This window comes from Sinohyriopsis cumingii, chromosome 9 (genome assembly GCF_028554795.1).
Source record: "Sinohyriopsis cumingii isolate HCF-2022 chromosome 9, ASM2855479v2, whole genome shotgun sequence".
NCBI lineage: Eukaryota > Metazoa > Mollusca > Bivalvia > Unionida > Unionidae > Sinohyriopsis > Sinohyriopsis cumingii.
In genome coordinates, this window is record NC_142969.1 from 15,974,741 (window position 1) to 15,999,915 (window position 25,175).

The 25,175-nt window shown below is 35.2% G+C and overlaps 1 protein-coding gene across 1 annotated transcript in view; it reads left to right on the forward strand.

The window, feature by feature from the left end:
* LOC149791314 (uncharacterized) overlaps window positions 1-25,175 on the forward strand; it is a 291,320-nt gene that overhangs the window by 28,759 nt on the left and 237,386 nt on the right. The window contains exons 3-4 of the mRNA XM_089969843.1: window positions 8,611-8,692; window positions 19,730-19,795. Of these exons, the coding sequence (XP_089825969.1) occupies window positions 8,611-8,692; window positions 19,730-19,795 (148 nt within the window). The remainder of the gene's footprint in view (window positions 1-8,610; window positions 8,693-19,729; window positions 19,796-25,175) is intronic.

Here is a 25,175-nt window from a genome sequence, read left to right on the forward strand (position 1 = left end):
CGAGGATTATGCAGGAGGCTACGCTTTGTGGGCTTTCGATTTCACTCCAGACCAAGGCAGCGACGAGGGACATTTCCACCCTATAAAATCCGGCCAGATTCGTGTGGAAATTCAGTTTAAAGACCGAGACCCTGATGAAACGGTGAACGTCATCCTGTATGCAGAATTCGATAATACCATAGAAATCAACAGTTTGAGAGAAGTCATCCTAGATTACTAGAAACCATGGAAGACTGTTATCCCTCTTTACCTAGTGGAGAAACTTTTAGTGTTGCATTGTTGTTAAAAAATGTTAGAGTTGTTGTTTAGTGTTAAGTGGTTTTTGAATAAAAAATGTTGTGTTTTGAAAAAATTGTTTGATGTTATATTGTTGGATTATTGTTAAAAATGTTAGAGTTGTTGTTTAGTGTTAAGTGGTTTTTGAATAAAAAATGTTGTGTTTTGAAAAAAATGCCTTTGTCTTTTGTTTAGCTATAAGAATGTTGGATTGATGCTCTTTCATTTCTTACTATCCCTCTCATGACACTCACTAAACGTTGCGACTCAAAAACCGTGTGGGGGATGTTTTCCTTTACGTCCGCGCTTTGACTTTAAGAACCGGGTTGTTTCCAGTCTAACCATCCATTGTCGACTCATCCTCCTAAGAAGATGTGCTCCAAACTAGCTAAACTCAACGAAGCCTACGTGAATTTGCATAGGGTCAGACACAGTCTGATACCGAAGCCAGAAGAAATAGAGAATGTGAGAATGTTAAAAATCACTGAAGACCTGATAGAAGAGCTCTTCAGAGAAGAAATGAACAGGGAAAAAGAAGAATGGACAGAGAAGTACAGACTTCAGAGACAGCAGCAACAGCAGCAACAACAACAACAACAACAACAGCAGCAGCAACCTGAAGCTGACAGAGGCTTTGTCGATTGTCGTATCGACACCAAAGAGTTCTTCTTCTCTTTCCGAAGAAGCAGACCTATCGCCAGAAAGTCTATCCTCAGAGGACATCGCATTCTTAGAAACTAAAAAAAGAATGCCATAGCAAACAAAAAAAAACAGCCCTTTTCAGGGCTACCCCAATACTCTAGAAAAGAAATAACGATCGATTTGCCAATGTGTGTAGGTAGAGTAGTGTGAAAATAAACACTAACTCTTTTTAAAAAAATGTGAGGGTATGTGTTTGTGAGTTTGTGTGTTTGTAAGTGATCAAGTACATTGGTGTGGATAGTAGATTAAAATGATGTCTTTATTTGGTGTTTGAGGTGTAGATTTGAGGTTAGATTGGATTGCTTTGCGTATGTGGATAGTCTATTGAAGTGATTTATAAAAAATTTTAAAATAGTGATGGGTAGCATAAAAAAGTGAGTGAGTGTTCTTTTAGGTCCGCGCGTTGTTGTTTTTGGTCATGATGTAGGTAACATCAATTTTATGTTTTTTTAAGGGGATGTTTTCCTTCACGTCCGCGCTTTCACTATAAATTGAAACTCGCTGGGAAGTCTAGCTACCCTTGTTGATTGATCAACACCAAAAATGAACACGAGACTGTCTAAACTGTTGGAACTTCATGTGCATCTGGAATATGCCAGGCGCCTGTTGAATGAACTGGCCGCGGAAGCCATTGTGGAGGAGGGAAGGATAAGAGAGGAGGAGGAAAGAAGAAGAAAAGAAGAGGAGGAGAGAAGATATAAAGAAGAAGAAGAAGAGGAAAGAAGATACAAAGAGGAGGAGAGAAGAAACAAAGAAGAGGAAGAGGAGAAGGAAAAGAAGAGAAGAAGAAGAAATTTCAGAATCCCAGAGAGCGAAAATTGGGATTCTGAAGCGACATATCCTGCCTCTGCTCTCTCCCCCAAAAAAGTAAAAAGTAACTGGGGGATAAGATGTGTATGTGGCGCCAGGCCTGGAAGGTGCCACCATTAACCAGGTGTCCATGAAGTTCCAAACAAACAAAAAAAACAGCCCTTTTCAGGGCTACCCAATACTCTAGAAAAGAAATAACCATCAATTTGCCAATGTGTAGGTAGAGTAGTGTGAATATAAACACTAACTCTTTTTTAAGATAGTGTGAGGGTATGTGTTTGTGTGTTTGTGTTTGTACCCACTCACGTACGATTGTGTGAATAGTAGATTATGGATTTGTTTATTGTTCTTAGCGTATGTGAAGAGTATAGTTTGGGTTTTGTAAGCGCTCACGTAAGATTGTGTGGATAGTAGATTATGGATTTTGTTTATTGTTTCTTAGCGTATGTGTTTGTGTGTTTGTGTTTGTACCCGCTCACGTACGATTGTGTGGATAGTAGATTATGGATTTGTTTATTGTTTCTTAGCGTATGTGTTTGTGTGTTTGTGTGTTTGTGTTTGTACCCGCTCACGTACGATTGTGTGGATAGTAGATTATGGATTTGTTTATTGTTTCTTAGCGTATGTGTTTGTGTGTTTGTGTTTGTGTGTTTGTGTTTGTACCCGCTCACGTACGATTGTGTGGATAGTAGATTATGGATTTGTTTATTGTTTCTTAGCGTATGTGTTTGTGTGTTTGTGTTTGTGTGTTTGTGTTTGTACCCGCTCACGTACGATTGTGTGGATAGTAGATTATGGATTTGTTTATTGTTTCTTAGCGTATGTGTTTGTGTGTTTGTGTTTGTGTGTTTGTGTTTGTACCCGCTCACGTACGATTGTGTGGATAGTAGATTATGGATTTGTTTATTGTTTCTTAGCGTATGTGGAGAGTATAGTTTGGGTTTTGTAAGCGCTCACGTACGATTGCGAGGATAGTAGATTATGGATTTTGTTTATTGTTTCTTAGCGTATGTGTTTGTGTGTTTGTGTTTGTACCCGCTCACGTACGATTGTGTGGATAGTAGATTATGGATTTGTTTATTGTTTCTTAGCGTATGTGGAGAGTATAGTTTGGGTTTTATTATATGAAATGAAAAAGTAGGGGATGTTTTCCTTCACGTCCGCGCGTTGTTTGGTCATGATCTAGGTAAGATCAATTTTACGTTTTAGGGGGATGTTTTCCTTCACGTACGCGCCTTAAGTATAAGAACCCACAGTATTCGTCGTTCAAACCATTCTGCAAAGAATAAAAAAAGAAGATGGCTTCTAACCAAATGGACAAAATACAAACATTACAAGACGTTTTAGACAACTTAGGAATGATGGAGCAGATGTTGATAAGACTGGTTGAAGACCATTATTCCTATAGTCCCCATCGTGTAAAGATGGAAATTAATAACTTAAAAAAGGTAAAGGACAAGATTAGTGGTGTCATGAAAGAGATAAAGGAGGAGAACGAGGATGAAGAGGAAAGAATAAGAATAAGCAAATTGAACGAAAAGATTGAAAAAGAAGAAGAAAATGAGAAGAGGAAGAAAGAAGAGGAGGAAGAGAAGAAGAAAGAAGAGCAGGAGAAAAAAAAGAAAGAAAAGAAGAGAAAGAGTGTTGGAGATAAAATAAGAACTTGGTGGAGAAAAAGAAGAAACTAGAAGCAGAAGAAAACCCAAAGGCCCTTTTCAGGGCCAGCCATATTTCTCGAAAAGAGATAGCCTTTCCATTGCCTACCCTTTTTTTAAAAAAAAATTTAAAAAAAAAAAATCCCATATTCAATTCCCCTTTGTCCCTAAACAATCCCCAAACTCTATTCCCCCATGTTAAATTCCCCTTGTACGTATATCGGCCCACAATTTTTTTCCCATGTTAATTCCCCTTGTACGTATATTAACCCACGATTTTTCGCCATGTTAAATCCCCTTGTACGTATATTGACCCACGATTTTTCGCCATGTTAAATTTCCATTGTACGTATAGTGGCCCAGGGGTCTCCGTAATGCTAATTTCCATTGTACGTATAGTGGCCCACCTTACTACTTCCACCCATAAACATGGACACATTTTAGACTGGATTCTTCATAGACCGGATGATAATATTCAGAAGTCCTCCCTGGTATCCCACGAACTTGCATCAGATCACCTATGTATTATATGCCATCTTGCTGTATCAGTCCCTAACCCTCCACCTTTATCTGCTACCAAGAGAAACCTCTGAAAGATAAATAGAACCAAACTAATGCACGACATCCAAGCAAAACTAACAACTTGTAATCATATCATTATATGTTTTTTTATAAGTCTTTGGTATGATTCGGCCGGGGATGGAACCCACGACCTCCCGCTTCCGAAGGGGACGCTCTAACCACTAGCCCACCGGAGTGGTAGTGTTTAGGTGTTTTCTAATGTTGTAAAGCGCCTAGAGCTTCTAAAGAGTAGGCGCTATTCAAAGTCCTCATTATTAGTAGTAGTATTATTACACTGACATACACAATACTAATTTTAATTCATGATCATACATTTACTGTACCAAGTCAGAAAACAAGGTTTTCAAAATACACAACAATTTGTTTCCCTATGTACTTTAAAAACAAAAATTTTATAAATATTTTATAAACTAAATTAGGTAAAATGAAGATGATGTTTAATTATATCAAATATAATTATGTTGGTGAAGACTTGTACTGCCTTATTGATATAAACTCTTTATAAAAAAAAAAACTTTCACATGAAAATCGGGGCAAGCCCAAAATTTGGACAACTGAAAATTTAGGCAAGTCTGCAATTTGTATAAATAAAATTCTGGGCAAATCCGAATTGTGGCATTCTAATAATAAAAAAAATCAGAGATTTTTTTTCCCCTAAATACAATTAGTCATGGTAGTACAAAATTTGAATTCGAATTTTGAAATTTATGTCCGAATTTTGTTCCAACAGCTAAATTGGTAGTGCTCCTTGAGCACATACAAGCCTGGGGATGTGGCACTAATTCCTTACCCCAGGAACATTTAGCATCCCGCTGTGCGGGAATAAGCCCATCGCACATGCCCTTCTGGGCACAAGCGATGTAAATCCAATCAATCAATCCAAAACGAAAGACAATTCTGACATAATGTCTATCTGTCTCGCATTTGGAACGACTGGGCCTTATTTATACTCTCTGCACCCTTGGAGATCATCGTATGTTTACACAAACATAAACAACGGGGAGAACCAAGGTTATCCGATCTGAGCGTGATAAACAGGAGTGCTATGATGTCGCGTTCAGCAATACAGAATCCTGGAAAACATTGGCGCCATTAAAGACTTAATGCAGCACATTCCATGAGAGAGTATTTGACTCAAATAAACCTGAAACAAACAAGGCAGCATAAAATATCGTCATTTGGTAATAAATAATTATCTATCGTCATTTGGTAATAAATAATTATCTAACCTGTACTCGAAACATTGTATGAGTTGAAATAATCAGCACAATGGATGAAACAAACATGAATGTACTTTCAACGAGGGACCGTCTCAAGAATACAAAATAAATGGAATAAAGTTAAATGTACCCACCGTTTTACATATTCATAATAAGACATGTAAACAAGATAAAATTGTGAGACTGGCATAGCATTGTTCACAAATCACCAACGCTCACTGACTAGAACAGCAACTTGTTCTCCACTTTTTTTTTTTTATTTGACTGGCAGCCAGTCAAACAAAAAAAAAAAAAAAAAGGTGGAGAACAACTTGCTGGTCTAGCTCATTGACATGCACGCCATTGGCAATTCCACCTCGATGGGGCTGGTCGATATTACTGATTGACATTTAAACAGATAGTGAATGAAGACCACCCATGGAAAGCATAGGTGCTCGACGCGAGCTCGATGTTGAGAAGAAAAAAGAAGAAAAAAAAAACAACAATAAACTAAAGGAGAAAAATCATAGAGAGTGACAAAAAATACCTTAGATTACACCCATGACCCGTTCTGAATTAGGACCCTCTCTATCATAATTCTGTCTAATTCAGAACGTGTTATACTTTTTAGTTTATTCATAAAAAACCCAAACAGATCTATGCACTGAAACGACAATAGACACACATTGATGAGTTTCTCTTGAACAACATAATTTTTCCTATTGCTACAAAAGAAACATATTCCTCCAAAATAGTAGTAGGAAGACATAGTCACATGACTGAATATACACAACTTTGAACTAGTTCAATTCTGATAGCATGATCACTGTAAAGGACCATTTAATGTATGGTACTAGAACCTTGTAACAATGTAAGTTTGAAAATTGTCCGTAATATATGTCATTGCTTAAATGATTAATAAAGTATTAAGATGTTAAGATGTTCATAGATTTAATTTCCCTTTAGAGCCTTCTGCATAAACACATGGTCTGTGCATGTATCCTTTTATTTACTCATTTTTTAAGGGGAAGATATTACAACTAAATTTATTTTCATCTTTGAAAATATCGTAACCATATGAAAATATTATATCAGTAGCCCAAGTTAAATATGGATCAATTTCTATTATTTATTTTGGTGCAGTTATTAAAGTATGCAGTTTTCTATTTGTGATTGTTGGAGAGTTTGGTTGTTGAGAAACAACAATTATAGATTAATTTCTTTTACTAGTATTTGTCCTGTATGTCGCCTTATTTATGGTTAAAGTCACTGTGGCCAACATGGTAAAGTGTGTGACGTAGACATACACAGACACACACTTATATAGAATTGTCTCTGTAGCATGAGTTCATGAGTTTCTGCCCACTGGCAGAAAATTTTCTTCCTTTTTCTTCATTGACTCAATAATATCTAATACAGTATTACTTTTTTTACCACTTACCGTTATTCCAGATTTCAGTTTGTGTACTTATAGATTAGTGATCAGTAGAATTTTAATATTTTAATCATGAATTTTGCCAAAAATTGTCAACATGTCAATCGTCGAAAAAGTAAAATGTAATTAATGCTGATAAGCATTTTAGTGTTACCATTGAAACTTAAATTAGTGAGAACAAAAATTCAAAACATGCAAATGTATTTTTGCTGTGTAAAATTGTTTTATTGAACCTGCAAAATTTTTAATATGGAAATTTGAATACACTTTGCCGTAGTCATACACACCTAAGAGGCGAGTCAAAGTAAAGAATACTGGAAAAGTGAATATTTATTGCAGAATTAATAAACCCTGTGACATTAGTACATGTGACCATTATCAATCCCTCTCCATCATAAATTGCATGTGCTGGAATTGAAATTTTTACCCACAAATAACCACCTCTCTCTAGAATTTTTATTTTGTACTGGAGTCCACATTTTGTCGAAACATTATACTACTTTTGAAAATAAATGCAACAGTGATTTTACTGAAGTTGTTGTTTTCTCTGCTTTACTGTTTATATCAGTGTTCATTGACCATGTAATTCTGATTGGTACCCAAGTTAATAAAAAGCAGCATTTCTGTTGGCTAATGAAGTAGATCATCTTATGCTTCTTTAGTAGTGAGCACACTCATTCCCATAAGCTTTTGATATGTCCAAACTCATCCGTAACAATTGTTTATCATTATTTTCTTTTTTTCCATAGTTAAAGAACCTTATTGGCAGAGAAAAGAGGAAACTTGTATTGCACTAGTGATGCACAAAAGAAACATCCTTAAATAAACTGTTGTCAGTTTCCAGCATCATTCTTTCTTGCATATTAATTTCTCTCTAGAGACAACACAAGAAATCACAAATGGTACGATTATTCCTGAAAGTATATTGCTTCCTCAACTGATTTGCTTTGCTCTGCAAGTACACTACTCTCTTCAAAATACCATGTTGACGCCACTTTATATAACCCACCTAAAGGAACCAAAATCTGCATTCCTTAAGCTGGGAATCAGGTGTATTGTCACTTGAATTGTCAGTTTGTCGTGGCTATTCTGTGTGGCATAAAAGCTTAGAAGAAATAATATGATTTTTATTCTAAACAGAACATTTCATAATTCATGGTTAAAACGCGCTGCTATGCCAAGCCATCAAGGACAGAATATTTTCTGTTCACTTATCTGCATGATGTTTTCAGATATTTACAATTGAGTCAAAGGAATCAGGTTTCAGGAAAGAATATCCCAAAAACTCATCCATAGGATGAGTTGCAAATGTTACTCATTCTTGTCGTCATTATACTCAATGCAGTACACTTCTGAGCTACACTGCCTACACTTTTTCTACTGAATCACATTCAATAGTGATAATAAATGGATCAAAGAATTAAAATATGTTGTAATACCTGGATCCTAAGACAAACATAAAATAAGAGACCACACACCTTTCACTGATCTTTGTGCTATACTTTATCTTTTCAATGAGCTATCATACATATTTATGTCTTGGATATGGGAGAAATTAAGAGACAGAGAATTAAATGATTTCATCTGGAAAGAAAGTGTTATGCTTTTATGCTTGCCAAGTATCATTTTTTTCAAGACTGCAGCATTATTAACATGGTCATGCCAAAGTAATGATGCTGGCATATATTTATATAAGTATGTAATTTCTTTTCACAATAAAATGCATCGACTGTTGAAACTGCACTAAAATCATTAAGAACTAATTGGCAGCATGGTGGCCCTTTTTGGCCCAATTGTCTTCTGCTTCATATACTGAGTACTCTCAAAGCAAAGTTCCGTGGCAGCTGGATAACACTCACTTTTATGTTGTTTACAGGTAGTAAGTTTAATGGGGTTATTATGTGATTGAAGTTTAGTTTAAAAAATATATGACATTATTTTGTATTTTCAGGAACATTCAACAGAAGACATCACCCTTTCTGAGCAGTCTACTTCTGGAGAGATCCTCGCAGTGTTGGATGTAAAAGCTGAAGGTATATTAAACAAGTTGCTTAATTTGTAATTTATTTGCTCTTACTTAAGAACGGCAGACTGTTCTTTAAAAGAAGAAAAATCACTTTTGTCACAAATCTTTGTTATATTCTGGATATGTTGCTGGGATTTAGAAACAGGATTCAAATATGTACAAGATATTACAAGAGTAGTTATAACATTTATATAATTTAGTTACATACATGAAGTGTATCCCCTCCCCCATCAAGAACTCTGACATATCCTAACTCAAATAAAGTTGCAAATCACCAATCATGCTGGTCATGATACAATAATCTTCTTCAGTACCAAAGTATTACAATAGTATTATATATGCTTGGCTGAGATCATGGGTATCTGTTATTGACTGACTTTAGAGTGAAATAATTATGAAAAAACTTTATCTTAGAGCAGCCATATGTAGATATATAAATTCAGTAATAATTAAAAAACCTCCAGCATGCATGTGTCCATTGATAAGAGCAAAATAATTTGAAAATATTGGCTGTTTTTATACTGTCGTCTTGTTAAAGCATCATCATCACTTTTCTTGAAGCAGCTGTGTGTAATCTTAGCAAAGTTAGGAGCAGCAACATACGTCATTACAAACTTATTAAAGACAAGATAACATATAATGAAAGGCCAGAATAACGTACCTTTCAAATTTTGCAAACTGTAGGATTCATAAATATTGGGGACATATAACTCGTGGTGTCCACCAAACAGTGTACTATTTATTGTCCTGTATAATTAACAACAAAGACACCAGGAAGAAAATAATATCCCACAGATAATACAACATGCTAAAACCTTTTTGTTACACAGATGCAGCCCGTAACAAATGTTCATAATTTTGAAACTATGAGTCATAATTTCAACGTACTGAATTTCGTGTCTGCAACATCATATGCAGAATCCATTGGTTCACATGGGGTCCTTTTATTGTGGCGCTCAGATAGTTCTCTGTACATCTTTTTCTGGAACACATGAACTACCTTACAGCATTAAAACATGCGCAGATATTGCCATGTGACTACATGCATTTGCACATTGTTCATGTCCGCGGAGTTTCAAAGTTATAAAAAAAACTGATTCAAAGATAAATACGTGAATTACACAATACAGCGCGTTCCATTATAGGGCAGCTTCATGCCCACTGCAGGCTGTGTGGAAAGGATTTTAATATTGGTCATGATGGTGAACAAAGAAACCTTGAATTGTTTTACTAACTCCAATACTAAGGTAACTTGTAACTTCTGACAGCAGAACTAATAAATTGAGAGGCGTTATTTACCGAGTTCTTAATAGAACACGGACTACTAGCAGTAGAAGACTACATTGGTCCTTTATTCAAGCAGATGTTTCCTGATTCCAAAATTGCAGAAAATATGCATGTGCAAGAACAAAATCATCTAATATTGTTAGGTGTTTAGCAGAATATAATTCGCTTAAAATTGCAGAAGCCATGAAAATTGGGTCGTTTAGTATTGCAACAGACAGGAGCAGTGATTATGATGACAAAAAGTTGTTCCCAGTCTGTAGTAGCTTCGATCAATCTGAGAAATACCTCAACTATGGATCACTAGCACTCAGAGAACTGGCTTTAGGGGCACGATGAAGGACTGGCAGCTCTGATTTTCCATCACATTGAACTACTACATTACAAAACCTGCAATGGATATGTTCTGCAACTTGCTGTGTTTGATCAATATTATCTTTATCAGAGCTGGACATGCTTGTGTCTGTGAAAGTGGAGCTTTCTGCTGAAACAATCAGGCATTCAAAATCCATGTACTAGATGATATACGGGATTTCATCTTTCATTGCACAACAGTAAATTTGACTGTTTTTACCAGGCTTGGGCATGATTGTGCGATGTGGGTATTTACCAATATCACTACAGTAAAAGTCATGACTGGTGAGCAGTTCTTGAGTGTTAAATACATGCATGCAACATGTGCACTGATATTTTTTACCATTGTGCTTGCTGTGTCAGTTAAGTTGGTGACCAAGATCATTGAACTACATGTTGTACAACATGATTCTGTTTTTTTCATTTCAGTCAGCAACAACAAATCAATCTAAATTTGATTGTAATCACAATAGGAAGATAGTGATAGTGGATAAAACCTGTGTGAACATGTTAACAGTGATATCTGGGTTAAATGTTTCAAATTTTTTCATGTGGCTTTGGTAACCTGCACGGGGAATTCAGTATAATAAAAGTTGAGTTTACTCAGGCATTGCAGGTATTTTCAAGGCACGTCTTGATTGTCATGGACCGGGTATAATGCTGACACCATTGCCCATACAAAACAACGATTATCAAAGTTGTTCATGTTGATGTTCAATCCTAGTGATACCCAGTTTGGTTTTGCTATGTAACTGGACCCATGAAACAGGTGATACAGCTAGAGATGGACTTCACACAACTCTCGAGAGTCCACACCAATTCTGTATTGATGGATGTCACCAGCATTTCAAGAATATTTTCAATGCCTCAACCAATTTCATTGCTGATGGTGCTGTTGTCTTTGCTATTCAGAATTCAGGGCACCACTGTGAATCCACGAAATAGTAGTTTTAAATCCATTCTTATCTTGACTGAAAGGCTTAACTAAATGGGCACTAAGAGCAATGTCTGCTTTGACCCCAACATGGCCAAAGTTTGTAGCACTGCTGTGATATCTGTATTCATGTTTGTCAATAGTTGTTGAATGTCTTTGACAGGTGTGTAGGTGGGTGGAATAATGTCCACATGATTTTCCAGCTCGCCACTGCATTTCTGAAATTTGAAATAAAGTACTTGTGATTGCTGTGGTTTTGCAGGAACATACTCAGCTGCTTCAGTAGCAATAGCAGCGACAATACGATGACAGTTTTATTTATACTCATCTAGAGTCGCAAGGATGCTGGCTTTTGTCTCGCATCCTGATAACTTGCAAATTCGCTTATAACACTGGGTCAGGCGTGGATCCCATTTTTTAAAACCAGAAAATACAAAAAAATTGATCCCTATTTCTGGAACTTGAAAAAAAATTGGGATCAAAATTGGTAACTGAAACGTTGATTTATCACTCGTTTTATGGTCAAAAATGGTAGATATGACCTGGAAATTTTAATCAACATTTAAAATTATAAACTTTTAATAAGAAGTCATATAATTGGTTACATTTTCTTTCCAAATGACATTCTTAGTACACCGTAATTAAAGAATTCCGGGAAATTTTGATCAGTGAAAATGTCACTTATGCCTAGTGTATGCAGTACATTAATATTTAAATGCCAATTAAATAATTTTTATTAAGTTAAATTTGTGTTTTAATTCTATCTTAGTTCCAGTTAAGTGTTATCGTCATAAATGCAATATGTATTTAAACGTAAAATGTGTCAATCTACCGTAACAGCTATGTCCGCAAGCGTTTCTCTGAGAACCTAATTAAGTGCCGACCGTGTTTTGATAACTGACTTGCAGAAGTATTTGTTGTATTGTTGCACTGAATTAAAAGCTGGCCTCCTTTGTATTGTCATGTTAATTATGTCTTTAAATCAAATAAAATAGGTGGAATTAACAAAAGTTAAAAGGCACGCAAATGCTACATACTTAAAATCTAGCGGTCCCAGTCGTATGTCGGGTGAACTTACTTCATTTAATCAATCGTACACTGTTATAAATGTTGTCGTGTATGTGACATAAACTACCTTAAATTAACCGACTCCTTCATAACTGATCAATAAAAACGTGGCAACCAAGCGAAATGAATACTTCTTTAAAAAGGAGCTTGGTTTCACAGATACGGACCATTGTGGGCAAGCGATTTTCAGAGAATTCCTGAACTGGCACTTAGAGATATCCTTAAGGATGATAAGAAGTTTCACTATTACTTTCATCAATATTGTACTAATTGAACAATGCAAAAATTGAGTTTTGACATAGGCATTTGTCTCATGAAATAAATGTTGGTTTTTGAAAAAAGGGAATCTTGTTTGGTGGTGTATCAACAGTTAGTCTAGTTCCCGGCTGATGTGGCTCCCGACTTGTAGTATACTATTTTATACCATTCTGGGAACCAGACTAATCGACAAAACAAAAAGCAGTGACGTAGTGCACAGATGTTTTCGCATACACATGAAGGTTGTTGAAATCAGTTGGAACGATCTTTCACATGTTGGACATGTTTAAAATAAATGTTATTTATACAGAATAACGAACAACTTCATTTCAAAAAAACGTGTTATTAACAATTATTATCGACATGATTGTAAAACGAGGATTCAGTCCTTAAACAGGCCAGTTCCCTACCCGCCCCCGGGGATTTTTTTATGTAGAAGCGGATTTTTTAAATTTTTGGAGGTCCCTCGGTAGCTTGCGTCCTCGCTTATAGTGTGGTCTATGTTTGTGGACCCCGTTGTGCGGGAGTTATCGAGGGATAGGTGTAATTGGATATGGTCATGGGAGCATTGGACTCTGTTATTACAAAGTGTACTTATTGGCAAAGCTCATGGTATTACACTGTCAGTACAGCAAAGTGCTGATTATCTTGTTAAGGAATGTATCTTGAAGGGTTTTGAGTTGTTACCTGAGATATATCGACAAAGGTTTTGGAAATATATATAGAAACCCGACAGACCCATGTTGAATTTGCAAGAGAAAAAGAACAATTATTTGATAGGTAGTGCTCAGCCAGTAGGGACGGCAATGGTTTTTTAACAGTTTGTTATAAGCGCTTGAAAACAGATGTTATGGTAATAGCATCTTTGAGATGAATAATAAAGTTTATTTGAAAAGAATATCTGTAAAATTGATTGAGTTATGTCGTTTTTTATACCGGTACCCTCCGACATTTTTACGTACTCAAATTACAGAAAAACGTCAGAAGGACACTATTTAAAAAAAAAATTGTATACATTATAAATTTAAACTGGTCGTCTTACTGATAGGTTTAAACTATGAACTGATGAGTATAGCCCATTTAAATGTTGTTTTCCTGTTCCTATAGATCATATCAGTGTGGTGTTTTTACGTACAAAATGACGTACACATAATTTTTGAAGTGCAAAAAGGAAAAGATAACTCGCTTCTTACAATATGAGTAAAAGACTAAAAAAATATACAATTGCTTTCATTGCAAACTATTAAAAATAAGTGTAAAAAGCATTTATTCATCCTTACTTACAATTATAATCATAATTCACTCTATAAACCTAAGAGCAAAACTTGAATTGATGTATTCCAAAAGAAAGATAGAAGTCTCAACACAATGCAAGAATATGAACTAAATGACTGCACTGATACAATTTAATAAATTGTTGCATTTTACTTGGAAAATATAGCGACAATATAAATTATCAACTTCTAAATATCTAAATTGACTGTTTCTTATCTACTGCATGAAGTGAATCTTCCTAAAGCTGAATAAAACCTAGTTTGTCATAAAATATTAAGCTCAGCTAGGAATTATGTCAAGGACTTGACTTAAAACCATAATAACAAAATTCATAAAACTTTTAAACAATAAACGTTTATAAAAGTAATTCCACTTCACTGATAACTTGGCCATTCTGTTGTGAAAGAACAAGCATAACTGTAACAGGAACAGTAACAGCTGTAATTACACTACGCCTCTGGAACAATTTCCAGATTACCGTTTCTGTAATCCTCTTTGAGAGTGTAAGTGTAGATGGCATTTGGGGAACTTTTATCCTGCAAATCACAATCATATACAATGTTGTAAAATTCAGGAAATCCCGCTACTACACTCAATACACGCCCAGGCCACTTGCCCTCATTGAAGGTATGAATAACCTTCTTTCCAACAAGTAATGGAATTTCACGTACAGGCGATTCCTTACTTGGGCTATCTGCGGCATCTTTAATTAACTGAATTAGGTTATTTTTCAGTTTTTCTACTGAGTATGCCTTACCCTTTTCGCTCATTTTGTACAGTTGTTTATCTTTTACAGTCTGTTTTAAGACTCTCTGCCTGAATCGTATTTGTGATGTTAGCGCCTTTCTTTTCTCTGTAATTTTTAGCTCTGCAAGGATGTTCTCAACATCATCTGGTCTTTGCCACAATCCATAATAAAAGATTGCATTTGTGTGCTTGGATTTTACTTGCAGTGCTCTTTTTTGTTTCTTTTCTAGGGCAAGTTGTTTATTTTGCAAACTCTCTCTTCGTTTTGCCTTTTCCGTTATTGGAAGTGAATCCAGCCATTCTGAAGTTTTATTGAATACAAACATAAGAAAGGCCTCGTTAGAGATAGTGGTGGCATTTGGTCTGTAACGGAGAAAGAAGTCAAGTATTCCAAAAACATGCTCAGGTACTTTGTTATGTGGTATAACTGACTGGGTTTGTTCTCTGATTGCGTCTGTTGGCTGAAAGTAACTTCCACCAGGCAGCTGTTCTTTCATGGCCTTTCTGAGAACACTTCCAAGTCCTTTGAAAGCCATTTGTGCAAGAGCACATGCATTGTCATCAATGCCATCACAGGGCTGAACAAGTTTGGCATAAATTTCGTCTTTTTCAATTAGACTACTTTCAAATGGGTGGTCATTACCATTAATGAAATCTGTAGATTCTTGACTAGCTCTGTCAAAGAAGGCTAGCAGTGCATGATAACTGTTATTCATGTCTAAAACATGAACATTACTTTCAATCAATCTCCATAAAGGGGCTGTTATTAACTTTGATATGAGCCCCAGAACCTTACAGCTGGCAATTATGTATGGCTTGTTCACAAGCGATAACGTCAGTTTTTGAAGTCTGTTACATGTTCCATGTACCGTTTCAAAAAACTGCTTGATCCTCTGATGGTGGTAAAAGGCTATTTGACCCATTAAAAATATAACATTAAATCTATTTCCTCGAAAATTAACAAACATGCTCTTCTCATTTTGAGACTGACAAAATGTTCTAAATGCACTATAGCAACCACTTTTCTCGTCCACACCACGAGCAAAGCATTTTCCACAGAAACGTAGAAAAGAGATTGTTTTAGCATCAGAGCTAAACAGTTCACCAGATGATGTCTCTTCCTCATCTAAAGTGTCTGATGAAGATGTATCCTGCTCCTCTATTTTCTCAAACAGGGAGAGAATAGGAGAAAGGCATTCAGCAAAATTTACAAGTAAATGTAGTCCACAGAAAAAATTATTAACTTTAACTGTGGTTGTCTGTTCGCCTTCTGTCGTGTCATTCCAATTACTTGAAAACGTAAGCATGACATCTCTCCTATATTGCTCTAACATTTCTGTAAAAGCTAAATTTGTTTGGGCTCTGTCAGACATAAAATCTCTTATGTTGCATAGAATACTATTCCCAAGGGTTGTATTATTATTGGTTCTGTAAGATTCACACATATCAGAAATGTCATCTAATATGTTCCTAAAAATGTCCAGTGTAGTTCTGGCTGATTTGTCAGACATATCTCTCAGACCCAAAAAATACAAATTTTTGTTTTCATCACTTAACAAAAATGTTTGGTACGTCTGCCCAAATTTTCTTGTTTCATCACCATACAAGCATGTATTTTGTGCTGTACCAACAGTAGCTCCAAGCTGCTTTTGTCCAATAGCAAGTTTTTCAGCTATTATATTATCCACAGTTCTCCTCGATGGAACTTCATTAGGAGTTCTGTTAGCAAGCTTTAAAACTTCTGTTATTACTGGACCTACATTAGCTGATGCAACATTATAACTGGTAATGTTCATAATGCATTGTCTTGTATTGGGGTGTGTAACATTTCGTTACAGGATCATATAGGTCAATTACAGCATTATCTTGTAGAAGAGCTTGCAAATAATCTCTGTCCTCTGTTATGTTTTGCAAGTCTTTCTTCAGCTGACTATTCTCTTTACTTTCAATATCACTTGCATTTTTTGATGCTGTCAACTTTTCATTTAACATTTTCACGTTCTCTTGCTCATGTTGTAACTGAATAGTTAATCTGATGTTGCTGAGCCTTAAATTTTCATTGTCAGTTTTCAACATTGAAAGCTTTTGCTTCTGGCGAATTATTGTTTTTTGCAATGCTCTGTTGTTTGCAACAGAAGCTCTCTTAATGGCATATCGTGATAGGGTTCTCCTCAGTAGAGTGTTTTCATAACGAGCATCTCGTTTCTCTTTAGCAATGAAATTGAATTTCTGAAGCATTTTTTCTTTATCATTTATTAACTTTTTCATTCGAGAGGATAGTTGCAGGGTCTTTGATTTGAATTTCTTTGACTGAGTTTTTAATTCTTGAGAATGAGATCTTTTAAGACTTAAAATCTCATGCTGATGTTTTTCTATAGTCTCTCTAATTTCAACAGTTTTTTGTTCCTTCAATGACTCTGTTGTTCTGACTGTTGTTTGAACCGTGATAATTCAGTTGCTAAACTTATACATGCTTGCTTGCAAGATGAAAGTTCCTCTTCATAAAGTTTTCCACTTGTAACTTTAGGTGCTGTCACAGTGTTAACTGGAACTGAAAATGCTTCATTTTCAAATTCATTCTTTGCCAACCCTCGCTTCCCTTTAAGTTTATTCTTGTATCGATACAGCTTTACAGTTAGAGCTTGTTTATTAATAGATGATGGATCAAGGTTAGCTATTTCTGCAAATTTGTTTATTAAATAATGTTCATCAGTTGTCTCTGATGTACTTTTATGAAAGATGTCAATAGCTGTCCGAACATTTAAAGTTCTAATGTCTTTATTGGACTCCATCATCAAGGATATACATACACCAGCATGCAAAACACAAAAAAATAAAAGAAACTCCGTACAAGATTTGTTAAATGTCTGATAAGTAATAACTATGAAACACAATTTTGCTTACTACCAAGATAATTTATCCCGGATTAAAATTGAAGAAGACAAATTAATACTACTAATTGGCACGAATTGACGTGTGAGTGACCTTCTTATATATTTAAAGCAGGCCAAATAAAACAGTTCAACAGAAGATAAACAAAAAACTAATTGTTCTAAATCAATTCTTTATTCATTATTATTGATAAAATAACTGACTGTCATATTTTGTGTACAGTGATTTTCAGCTTCTAATATTTGCATCTTCACATCGATCCATATACATGGTGAAATGAAAACGAGGCTGAACAATTACATCGAACAGGGTCATACAAAAATGAATAATTGCACTTCATTACGTGGACGATTGCAGCAGTTTTGTCTCTATTCAGTATAAGAAATGAAAATTATTTATTAATATCGTGAATAGAACTGCGTAATCGGCCCATAAATTATTTTCATTAATATTTCTTCTCTTCTACGGTCATTTGTATTATCCGCACTGCGCGCTTTTTAGAAAAAAGTGTCATTACGCATGCTTCAGAGACTTTAGAAAATATTCGGCACCTTTCGGAATTATGAAAATATGTGGCCGTTAGTAAAATTGCCGTAGAGTGTACCCACCCATTCGGATTTTCACACATTTCCATACCGAAAAGTTCCGTACATATTTTGGTATGTCTGCTTTGGTTACCTCCCCTACCCTTTGCCGTCCCTACAGCCAGGAAAGAATTCAGAAATTATGAATAACCTGGACCAGAAACTTTAACATCTGCAGCAACAAGAAAAGAATGAAGTAAGACAGCTATTATTTGAATATGAGCACTTGTTTCCAGATGTTCCTACACGAACAAATAAAATAATACCATGACGTTGCAATTGTAGATTCCATGTGAAACATCATCTGTACATGATGAACACTCTCAACAGGAATGTTTGAAACAAATAAATTCAGAACCGAGCAAAAGTGATTGGAGTTCACTACATATTCTGTTACTGAAACTAGGTAATACTTTCCGCATATGCAATGACTATAGAAAAGTAAACAGTTTGACTAAAACAGATTCTCGTTGCTTGCTTCCATAGTTGTTCTGCAGCTTCAGAAAGTATAGTGTGATGGATGTGGTTGATAGTCATCTCTGCTCCCAGACAAGGATTTTTTTCATGAGATTTGAATTTTCTTGCAAGAAGAAACTGTACTATGTTTCTTTACCTTTTTCAGTAATGCTGTCATGCCTTCAGAATTTAAGTGAATACATGAATAAGATGTCTTTAACAGAATTCATGGAATGCAAAATAATGGGTGTGCTGACATGAAAATATCTGCATCTGGTCAAATGGAGCAGCCTGAACAAATGGTCTAGAATGTTGATTTAAAAGGCATTTGTGAGAATACGGTCACATACATTCTGAATAGACTTAGTTGCTAAAATTGCATACTGCTGACAAAAACATGATTTTGCATTTCGAAGATCAAATTGAAGGGGCTTTGATTTGCTTGCAGACACCACACCAGATGAATTGAATGAATATTTTTTTCCCTGAGTGTCAGATGTCTTCTTAAATAGATTTGTCCAGTACAAATATATTTTTAATTCTGTTTTCTATTAAAGCCTGTTGCCTTGCTGGGAATAAAATGTTTGCAACAGGTGCACAGAAGATCATGTTTCCCACAATATTTTGCTCTGAATGGCAACCACTGTTTTTTTTATCTGTGAAAAATTGAACATATTATTATTCTTTAGCTTTTGTTTGCCCAAGTCTGTTGCTGAAGCAATGCCAAAATCATTGAAACGAAGCCAATTAACAACTTTTATATTGATTGGAAATAGGTATCAGACTGTTTTGATAATGGATGCACTCGTTTGGGATGTGGAGAGTTAACTGCTTCTGTCGATACGTAGCTTCATGATTCCATGTAAATGAAAGCATATATATTTGTATGTTACATAAATAAAATATATTTATGATATATACATTGATAGAAAATTTGGAAAGTCACCTTCTCGTGTGACAAATTTATTTTATATACATCTTATGGTACATCAGTAATGCAGTATACATACTATGTGGATGGATATATTCTATATATACTTTTTGCTTGGTTTCATAAACTATTTGCCCAATATTTTAAATTGTTACATATTTTGCAATATAGCATTTCCATTTACAGTTTCTCTTTAGAACATGTTCATTGAAAATCTTTGCAGTAAAATACCTGGTATTTATATTATTGTTCCCATTTCAGATGTTCCACATCAAGTGCCCAGTTTATCAGTTTGGACTGAAATGGCTCAAAGGGAACTAGTAACAGGTAGGACACTTATTTGTATTGTATGGCCAGGTGTTAGTTTATAGTAGAAAAGACAGTAAGACTGAGGTGACAGACAGCTGAATTAAAGAATGAAACTGCAAGTTGAAGATCCATAGACTTCAGAATTAGGGAAGCAAACATAACGTACTCCATAATTCTTTCTGTAGGCTGCCTATATTGACTTCCAAGAACTGATTGCAGATATGAAACAAAATTTAATAGGTATACAAAGGCATAGTAAATTTACTACTAATTTACTGCTTCTGTTAAGCATACATTCTTGAACATTACTTTACAAACCTAATGTGGCTAAAGTGAACCATGAACATCTGAGATTTAACAAATTTACACATTATTATTCATCTCAGCAATAAGTTTAATTCATATTAATTACACAGAATTATCAAAATTCTGTTGTTAATGCAGGTGCCATAATTGGGGCTGTTACAATTCACGAAGTCATATGATAATAACAACGTTCCTATGCTGAAATTGACCTCATCTTTTGATGATAATCGTTCTTAATGTTGAAAAACAGTGATATCAGTGGTTGTTGCCTTGATTTCTGTAACCATTTGTTGAAGATAAGTCTTTATAAGGGAAAGAATTGAATTGTCTAATGGCATCAGGGTGAAGCGGGAGTAGGGGTTGTAAATGCTTCAGAACAACTGCCTTGTTTTGATTTTGTCGTATAAAAAGAGACATTATTCCATTCCTTATTTTTCATTGAAACAAATTTAATTTTTAATACAAGGAAAAATGTCAAAGGTCGGAAAGTTCATTTATTTGCCATACATTTAGTGATCAATCCTTTATAGTACACTTGCAGGCAGACTTGAAGTGCATCAGTGTTGTGCATATTCAGCATTTTGACTGTAATAATCACTTAACAATTTAGCATGTGGATAGCATCTTAGTGAAAATTCAGTGTTTTCGATTCATTTCATTTTCTAAACAGAAGTGGTTACCAATCTTCAAATTTAATTGTCCATATCTCAAAGGATTATCTTTCATTTGTAACAATAGGATAAATATATATATATGGTGTTCAAGAGGATCTCAAAAAGGTGTGCCTCTTGTCAAGTCACTGTGTAAGTTTGGTCAGATTTCTTTGAATAGAGTAAACGCATAACATTAATGCGAAGGAAGTCAATCGACCTTTTCCAAATGAGCATCTACTGAATATACAAGACTTGAAATTATTTTGTTATCGTCAAAATACATGGTCAAATTTAAAATGACTGATTCTTCAAATGGTCAGTATCTAGTTGTAAATCACTCTTGATGTCTCTGAACAGTATTATCATAACATCCCTCAGTATAAAGCCCTCTCGCTTATAACACGTAACTTGTTTAGCTCCCACGAAGAGTGTTATCATGACATTACTCAGTATAAAGCCATATGACTTATAACAGGCCACTTTTATAACAGGCCACTTTTATGGCTGCCATGTACAGTGTCATATAGATTATAATTTGAAAATAATTCTCTGTTATAATAGTATGTTGAGGGGGTGCATAGTGGCTTATGTAGAAGAAAAATAGTTTATTCTCACAAATCCATGTTATCCTTTTTACAGCAAGCAAGAAAAACTATGCAGCCTTTTTACAGTCCTGTGGTATATATATCAATCATTATAAACATTATCATAGTGGATTCTCTGCCTTGAAAACATTTTTGTATTATGTAAATAGTTTTATTTGTTTTATTATTCACGTATTTCTCAACACAATGAATCCAAATTGTCTATATCATATTTTCCATTGTCAATCATACTTAAGGAACAGATGCAAAACTGGCTGCTCAGTCTGTTAATATCGATTCTCGAGAAGGAACGCAACAACTAGAGATTCGGAATGGTTGTGTTATTTGAAGCTGGTGCCTAACATCAATATTATTTACTTATATAAGCATAAAAATATTACCTATAGCCAAACATCCTGAGAAACTTACTTAGATACATGATTTTAAATCGCATCATCATTTTTTCTTTGACAGTAGTTTATTTATTCTCCATTGCAATGTCTAGGGTCATTGTATCTAGGTTTAGGATAATCGTAGCACAGATAGGCTGATAAACATCAGTTAACTCTGGCTTTATCAGCTCTTGGTGCAAGAAACTGTTGTTGCTAAACATAAAGGACTACAATTTGAAATGTCCATAACTAATTGCCAGAATGATTCCAAAGGTAATTCCTGTAGGTAGTTCGTATATTTTTGAACAGTTCAATTACACTTAAAGCTGGTAACAGTGTTTGTCCTAGTTGAGTTTGCAGTTTTTGCAATGAAACAGCCATATTCTTTGCCTGTTTGGACATACCATTCCAGCACTCAATGTTAACATTACCATGAAAGGTAATCTTTTATGCTTTGCCTTCATAGATCTAACTTTGTCATGAGTTGGCAAGTAATGAAGACCTGTATTCACAACAATTGCTATATTTACGTCTATGTCTTTACTCACGTTTTACTGCTCAAACAATAAACCTGCAACCTCCACAAATAGATAATCATTGTTGTTCGCAGTAACCTATTCAGATTGTGTGTCTGGCATAATTAGCCATTGGAAATTATAAATTTCAACATCTGTCTCCTACTTGGTGATCAAGGTCCAAAACCTTGCCAACCTGAGACATATGTTTCTAATCTGAAGCTGATAGTGTTGGCATTTGATCATTGCTAGCTAGATTGGCCATTATTGTTTTCATTTTGGTTAGTCAAGCATTCATGTTGGGCACCACATCCGTAGCTTTAGATGCAGCTGCCAATGGGAAATGAGCTTGCTTCTCTGTCAAACTGCAGTTGAGACATGTCAGAATCATGCCATCTGTCTACCTTTCATTTACAACAGTCTTTGATTATTTCACTCATTAGGTCATCTTCTCTGGGCTCTGGCATGGGAGATCTGCACCCTACATTGTCTGCAAACTCTTAGTACAGAGAAACTCCCGAAATATTTAAAGTGATTTCCATCATTTTGTCTCTGCAAAAGTGCAATTCAAACAGCAAACATAATTGTTCATGAATGGAAAAGGAACGAAAACTGGAAACATTTTATGCAAAGAATAGTAAATTGTGTTGTAATTTTGGTGTTTTCATCATTTGACATCAATATAGCAGGCTCTGATCAGACATTTATCCAATGTCATCTCATGGGATCATGAGGCATTAAATGGGGAAGTGAATTTTTTTTTTTTACAGTGGCTATCGAAGACTTCTACTTTGTTTATTGATTACACTCTGATTGCATAATATGATAGGACGTGCATTTTCTGGAGCTTGACAAAGTGTCTGAAACAATTTGTAGTGTGTTTCTCTATCACACAGTTCTTAGTTCTTTTTAATTGAAAAGGAAATAACTTTAAGTATGTATTGCATTGAAATAAATAGTTGCAGTTCACAACTTTGCCAGTTTTGAAGAAAACACAAGAAGAAAATAAATGATTGTATTGCGGTGCATGTATAAAAAGCTATGAAGACAAGTGTTAAAGGCTTTATGGATTTATGCCCATATCAAAGATGCCTGACATTGTCTTGGAGCTAGACAGTGTGTTTGAAACAATTGCTGTGTATAATCTTTTATGCTTCACTAATTGTGTGGATCCTTTAATTTTATACTGTATTTCCTAATAAGTTTGGATTTTAAGTGCTCTTTCTGCTATATGGTTATGTGATTAGAATTTTTTCTAGTACTGATTTCATTTGTGTTTTTATTTTACTGGTCAGAATATCTGAAAGGATGGTCAGTCATTATCCATTAGCACATATTTGATATTGCTGATCCTCTTAAACTACATGGGGATGGTCATGTAACTTCGCATATTCAACTGAAGGTCGAATTTGTTTTGAATGAATATAGTGCCCTTCAGATATCCAGTATGGCAACCATGGAGACTTGTATCAGAAAAGGATTTTTAATGATGTCTGGGCAGTATTCCAAAATGTAGTACTACTCTGACATACAGATATGGTCACCATGTTTTCTAGTTTTAGATTATTGTTATCAAAACTCCCAAAAGGAAAAAAACAATGGCCAGGAACTTTGTTTAGTTTTTGTGTATTTTATAATTCATGTTTTGAACTTCTGATAAATTGTTCTTTTGCTTTCTTGTCAGTATTAATTTTTGCTGGTTTGAACTCTTTCAAGTTCATTTCTTTAACACAGATAGGCAGATATTTCAATAAGCTGTCAACTTTATGCAGTGCATTGTTTCCCTAGTGGTTAGAGCATCCGCCTTGGATGCAGGAGGTCGTGGGTTCAATCACCGGCTGAGTCATACCAAAGACATACAGAAATGGTACTAACAGCTGCCTCGCTTGGCGCTCGCATTAAGAGGTTAGTGTTAGGACTGGTTGGCCTGGTGTCGGGATAATGTGACTGGGTGGGACATGATGCTACATGTCTGCAACATGATGCCCCAGTGCTAGACATCACTATAAACTGCCACACTGCAGACATCGTAGCAATATGACTGAAAAATTGTTAAAGCTATGTTAAAAATCCAAATCACACACCATACACACACCGCATAAATTAAAATGTCGTTCACATTAAATAATAGTAGAACAGGCCACTATTCTCTCGACTCTGCCTATAGCTGATGCACACAACATCACTGTGCCTCTCTCTTGCAGAAGTACTTAATGTCTATACAATGGAAACACAGCAGCATTTAAACTTGCACAGGGCAATGTTTGCTGATGAAGGACTGCAATTGCATGGAATTTCACCCATTTATTCAAGTTTTATTTGTGAAGTGTCAGTAGGAATGTCATACGTTGAAACATAGAGATAAATAAGTATTTAATGAACATAACAATTACATAGAAGCACATAACAGCCTTTAAAGAGACAAAAAAGGTAAGAGTATATACAGTACATATTGAAAATGAAGAGCATTTCTTCCTGGCCTGCCAGCTGGGGGTGCTGGTGGAGGCAAAGTCCACTCTACTTTGTCTCCATATTTGAGCAAAATAGCAGATGCTGGGCAAAAATGTTTCTTAATGGCATCTGTGATGGATGATGGTAGATGACACTAGTGTCAGAATATTTCATTGTGTTTATGAATTAAATTGTTGGGCACAAAAGATACATCATGCTTCTTGAACATAACAATGTACTCCAATATTGATTAGCAATACCTGCTACATGGCCACTGTATTAGGCTACACTATAAACATCACATATTTGGTTAAGTTAGTGAAGCTAAAAACTACAGTGTGACCCCGCAATATCATGGTAGTTGGGAGCCATAGAACCTGACCGCATTATAGACCGAACCGTGTTATAAGCAACCAAGACATATATAATAGTTTACTTTATTTAGAGAACCACGAATTGGTACATATACGTGAATACTGTTTATATATACATGTCTA